At 47.0% G+C, this 6,225-nt stretch overlaps 1 protein-coding gene across 1 annotated transcript in view; it reads right to left on the bottom strand.

Annotated features, from left to right (window-relative positions):
* The window catches only part of slc44a5b (solute carrier family 44 member 5b), a 38,739-nt gene that overhangs the window by 10,883 nt on the left and 21,631 nt on the right, over positions 1-6,225 (bottom strand). The window contains 10 exon segments of the mRNA XM_010795439.1: positions 1,997-2,067; positions 2,389-2,462; positions 2,581-2,684; positions 2,776-2,870; positions 3,569-3,831; positions 4,356-4,443; positions 4,753-4,772; positions 4,774-4,847; positions 4,930-5,014; positions 5,016-5,072. Of these exon segments, the coding sequence (XP_010793741.1) occupies positions 1,997-2,067; positions 2,389-2,462; positions 2,581-2,684; positions 2,776-2,870; positions 3,569-3,831; positions 4,356-4,443; positions 4,753-4,772; positions 4,774-4,847; positions 4,930-5,014; positions 5,016-5,072 (931 nt within the window).

Genomic DNA, 6,225 nt, shown 5'->3' with positions numbered 1-6,225 from the left:
CGTCCGAAACATCCGTGGACCGTAGTCCGGTAACCCTCGCGAGTAGTCCGCGCTTATCCTCGGTCTGGACCTCCGCTCACCGTCGAGTCTACCTACCGTTCCTTGGGTCAGGGTGCTCAGTGCAGGGTCACAGACGAGCTGCTCTGTAAGGCCTACGACACAGCGGCACGCATGGGTCGTAACGGGAATTCCCTCTCCCATCTGATGCTGGCTGTCTCTACCTCTCAGCCGCATGCTCTGGCTGAGCCTTCTTTGCTGGGCCTCAGTAATGCATCACTGCAAGCCTTTGCCCTAATGTCTAGGGAATTGGGACGAGTTATGTCCTTATAGGTGCAGACTCGTCGCCAGGTTTGGCCTGCTCCGTAGTGTGCCAGTCGAGCCAGGGGAGCTGTTTGGGGCAGCTGCACTGGAGGCACTGGAGCGTGTTGCCCAAGCTAGGCGGACCAGGCAGCAGCTCTCTGGTCTTGATAGGTCTTTCCCCACTCCCAGCAGGCCCAGGGGCCCCTCTAGCAGCCACACTCAGCCACCAGCTTACAGTGGTGGTCTGCAGAGGTCCCCGCCTTCTAGGCAGCCTCTAGCCTCAGAGCCTTACCTTACCAGGGGGCTCCGGAGGCCAGGGGGCTAGGCCCCGACGTCTCGGGGCCAGTCGTCGGCTGCTTTCCCAGCAGCAGCCCAGTTACTGGGCTGTCTGTACTTCCGACTCTCAGGTGGTTTCCACCTTAACCCAGGGGCACGAACTGCAGTTCCGGGCCCTAGCCTTCGGCCGGGTCAAAATGACAGTTGCCAGCGATCCGGCGAAAGCCTTAGCTCTGGCCCAAGAGTTGTCCGTCCTCTTGGCCAAGGGCGCAATCAAGCCAGTAGACCCTCTGCTTCAGTCCGGGGGGTTCTAGTCGGCGTACTTTCTTGTGAGCAAGAAAGTCGGTGGATTCCGTCCAGTCTTGGAGCTCAGAGGAATCAACAGATTCCTGAAGGTACTGCCCTTCCATATGCTAACCACAGCAGACACCCTTCGTGTTGTCGCACAGGGGGAGTGGTTCGCAACTGTGGACTTGAGGGACGCCTACTTCCACGTGCCAAATGCATCCCACCACCAGAAGTTCTTGAGGTTTGCCTTTCAAGGCCGACACTATCAGTTCCGGGTGCTTCCCTTTGGTCTCTCCCTCTCTCCAAGGGTATTCACCAGGGCCATGGCGGCAGCTCTCGCACCCCTGCAGGCGCAGGGCGTGAAGGTCCTGCTACGGCCTGTATACGGCGGTCAGAGCAGCTCTTCGTTTGCCATGGCGGCACTAGGAAGGGTCGTGCTCTCTTTAAACAGCGGCTGTCCCACTGGGTTGTCGATGCCATCTCACATGCCTATGGGGCCAGTGGCCGCCCCCTGCCATCAGGGCTGAGATGCCACTCTACAAGGAGCATCTCAACATCTCGGGCTGCCCTAATATTAATAATTTGAGAGAAGATCGAGAGTTTTTATCGCTTGAAATAACAAAAGGAAACGGGACAAGGACATCCCTCTGTTGGAGGGGCAAAGGAGTCTGGTGGGATTATTTTCGGAGTATTGAAGATCGTTTCCCCGACATCGGCGGTGCCTGCTACGGGACAACACAGAACGTGCGCGATTTGGACGCGATGAGCCGTGCTAGTTGAGCACGCGCGTGAGCTGCGAGCACCGGAGCCTCGAAGCTGAGGCTCCGTGGTAAACTGTGGTAAACTGTGGTAAACTGAAGAGCCGTTTGGGAGCCGAAGCAGCCGGCGCTTTAAGAGAGCCGAGCCAAATGATCCGGCTCACTAACGTAAAAAGACAGTATCTATAAGGGACGGCTCAAGTCAAAATTCAAGCAACCCCCCCTCCCGCTCTCGGGGTGGACGCCCTCTCAGCCCTGGTCTGGCAAAAACACTGCTTGCGGTCATCCAGGACTCATAGAACCATAGTTACAGACGTAACTATCAATATCTCACTGTCTGTCACTTCACAAACTGCAGGTGACATGCAACTCACCAACACTTCCTGAAATAAGCAGTTTTCCCAAGAAAAGCAGAAAGTCTGTCACCTTGTCCAGGACAGCCACCCTGCAGAGGACACAGAGAGAACAAAGTGGTGGAGAGACACAGACACAAAGAAAAAGACAAGTTAATGTCATGCAAAGACACGTAGAGTGCACCCAAAATAACAACATGATAAGTAGGGTAATTAGGAATAATGTGCAGCTGCTTGAAACACGGATTACTTGATTGTTTCACTAACTTACATACAGTGAATACACACCATTTTTGTTGTTTTATAATCTAAATATATTTTCTTTTCCTTGGTCTGACATGTTAACGGAGATTGTCTCAACAGCAGTTCATCAGTACAATAGATCTTACACAGAACTATAAGAAAGGCCTTACCGAATAATGTTCCTCATCAAAAGGAAGAAAGCATCCTTGGAAGAGGTGCAGAAGTTCTTTCCATATATTGCTATCTGTTGATGAGACAAAAGTGAAGTAATAACACATTGAGCCAGGTTACAGGTTATTCAAGTGTAAAATTAAATGGAATCTTGCAGTAAATCGGTCCGAAGCAGGTGTTTCTTAACTCACCATGATGTATGCATTTCTGTTCATGAACCTGATGAAGTTCTCCAGGCACCAGAAGCAGCATTGGAGACAGCAAAGCAGGAATCGAGCACATGCGTTTTCAGAACCTGGGAAAACATTATTGATCATCAACACCCCATTTGAAATGGACATTTGATTATTTTAGAAAGGTTAGTATGTTTAAGTTAGACAGCTTACCTTTCAGTTTGGTATTCACATACTCGAGAACCATCCGGATCGTCTGCACCACAGCGAGGATCAGAGAACCGAAGGCAAGAGAACCTGTGTGATAGCTAAGACACCAGAAAACCGAATAGTATAAAAGACATTTCCATTCAAATCTTAGTAGTTTCAATCATGGATGTATAATAAGAACTGGATACAGCGTGGGAGGCGGGGCCTCGTTCATCCCTATGAGAGTTGCTCATTGGCGCATGAAGACAAAATGGCCCAACTTTTGAGAGAGCGAAACGTCACGAAAGTATTCATATAATCATATAATCCGTTCTTATTGTGCATCCATGGGTAAAGGTAAAACTCATGTAGTACTGAACACGTCACATGAACGTGCCGGGAGATCCCGTGGGTTAGATCCGCGTTCATAATGCCGAGGAAAAGAACTCTCAGAATAACGTTATTAGCACATTTTACAACTTGAGGACCGAATGTTTTTAATAAGGGCTATACAAATGTTCATACTGGATAGTTTATTTAGTTTAAAAAAAATTATCCAACGATTTACAGACGCCTCTTTCCCAATGTTAGTCAATGGGAAAAAGTATTTCCGGGCCCAGCGACTGATACGGAAGTGTAGTACAGCCGTTTGGCCACAACGAATATTTTCATTTTTTAAATGACATGACTGATTTTGTTTTATTAACTAAAGCAGGTGAATCCCAAATGTTACTAATTCAAATGTTTGGGGTAAAGAAATATTTTTACAGCAGTGGACAATTGACATGTACAAAGGTGACCTGTAACAGCTCCGTACCGTATGGCTCGGCTGAAGGAGGAGTAGAGGGGGCTCACTGGGATGTCGTCGGGCTTCTTCAGGGCCCAGTAGTAGGACGCGAAGGCCCCGGCCAGGGTGCACTGTCCCAGAGCGATGGTGAAGTTGACCAGCCAGAGGAACATGAACAGGTTACACAGGTGGAGCACCAGGATGTAGCGGTGGTACACGGTCTCCCCACCGTAGAAGGCAAACATGCATTGGGCTCCGGGGCACACTTTGGTAATATTGGTCTCACTGAAGGTCTGAAAAGATGCAACACAATTTGAACTTAATAATGTGATTTGCCTTATTGTTTCAGTTGCATCCAATTCATAAAAAGGCAAACTACTCAAATACACTTTTGTATCTCCTCTGTTTTGCATGCTACTGAATAATCTGTGAATGTATCTCTTTGAGGTAATCCTGCCTTTATTAAAGCTTGTGTGACCACATCAACCATACATCTTTGTTGACTCTCACAATATCCCACACACACCAAGCAGGCAGGATGATGAATAACATGTGTCAAATTAAATTGTTCAAAGCCGTCACTGACTAACTCTATTTACATTAGAGCCTCAGAGATTGATTCTTCAAGCTCACTGCCAGCTATCAGATTTCACTTGAAGGCAATTATAAGAAGCTATTACATTTGCTCTGATTGATTACAGTCTGAACCAGACATATTTGACGGAGATAGAAGTGGCAGAGATATTACACATTAACAAAAATAACAGTTACACCAGTGATTTTCCAGTAAATGGACGTTAGAGAGTGAGGGACTAACGTTTGGGCTGCATGTGAGGTTGGCATACATGCATTTATCGTCAGCAGGTGTGACCTTGTAGACTGCATTACCAGATGATGCTAAGAAGCTGAGGGAAAACTAGTTAAGGGCAACACAGATGGAATATTTCTTAGTACTTTCTATACATTTGACATACAATAATCCATCTTGTGCATCCAGACTTTACAATGTAAGATCTATGTCTAATGACACAAGATGTTTCCATATTGCTCTTGCTTTTAAAAACATAAAGCACAAGGGGAAAAAAGCACACTTTTTTCTTTTTTTTTTTCTGTTTCGTGACATGTTTTTATACATTATTATTAATGCAGACTGCACACACAGAAGTCTCTGGGGGAAACAGTTCATCAAATCACCAAACAGTTTAGAAGGATACACTGCTGTGACGGCCCAGTAGCGTGATGCAGATGGCCAGGAGGAGAAAGGTGATGATGGGGTAAAAGAGAGTGGACATGACGTAGGTGGATGGCCCTAGTTGTAAGAAAGATCAAAACATTTTTTAATTGTGTGAAAAAAACTGTCCAAAGCACTTTTTTTATGTTGAAGGACACACAGAGGTTTTTGTTCATTACGTACTTGCTTCCCTCCTTCATTAATGCAATAGCGATGCGCAGCCTCCTCCTCAGAAATATCAGTATATATCACGATAACGGCCTCAATCACAGAAAGTGAGATCACTACAACAACAAATGATACGTTATATGTTAGTCAAATGCACACACCAAGTTTTGACAGCAAGACACGCTGCCCTATGTTAGGGTACAGACAGAGGTGAGAAAGAGGACAAGCCATCATAGCTATGGACAAACAGAACAACAGAGTGCAGAGCGTGAAAGCACCGCATATTAGAGAGGCTCTAATTCAGCTCCCTGAAGCCACTTGCAACTCTGTCCATAGCACATTTAAAAGGTGGGGGTAGGTTAGGAGATAACCAACTCAGTGCGCTAGAATTTGATAACACAACCGGAGAAAAAATCTGCTCATTCCTTCATATGTTATTTAACAGACCACCTCGAGTACAGCGACGTGCAGGTCAGGGAGGCAGAGCCATCAGCCTTGTCATACTCCAATTGTAACGGAAAAAACAATTAAAGAAAAACTAAACTAGAATAATAATTAAAACTGCGAGTCGCACTGGTGCGGCGCAGCGCCGTAAGCCCTGGGGTAGTACAGCCGGGATGTATGAGCGGGCTCCTCGTGTCCTTTTGCGCCTGTCGGGGAGGGCGGCCGGGTCGTCCCGGCGTCAAGCAGACGGGCGCGGCGAGTCCTCGGAAATGAGGCCGTTTGGTAATTTCTCTAATTTCGGGTCGCCAGACTCCGCGGGTCTCCGGCAGCAACCCGGAAACGATGTCGGGCCGGGTCTGGAATGAAAACTAATTTCATCTGGAAGGCGCTCGTCGTGGAGGATCGATTATCGAGGAGGCTGTCTGGAAGAGACCGGTGACCAGAGAAGATACACTGATTTTAAGAGAAGAGAAGATGGAGTATTAAAAATTAGTCTAAATATAACAAAAAAAAAATTCATAAAAAAGAGTAAAGGATAAGAATGGAAGAACCCAACTTCGAATCCGAGCTAGAAATAAGAATTTGAAAAAGAATACACAACCAGAGAAAAATCTGACCTCTTCCTCAGAACTCACATTAACAGAAGGCCAACTCCCCACCCAACAACCACATACGATGTGGACATTCATGGGACCAACATGTTGTTTTGTGTTTACAGAGATAAGTTTGTGCAACAGATGGAAGGCTAGACAGGAAGAATAGGCCAATCCAGATTATTTTAGCACCGGGCGGGCTCAGAATGATTGGTCAGGTGGCTTTTAACGAGCTCCACGCTCGCCAGATG

Source organism: Notothenia coriiceps, unplaced genomic scaffold (genome assembly GCF_000735185.1).
Source record: "Notothenia coriiceps isolate Sejong01 unplaced genomic scaffold, NC01 NC01_scaffold00037246, whole genome shotgun sequence".
Taxonomy (NCBI): Eukaryota; Metazoa; Chordata; class Actinopteri; order Perciformes; family Nototheniidae; genus Notothenia; species Notothenia coriiceps.
This window is presented reverse-complemented; position numbering and strand designations above follow the sequence as displayed.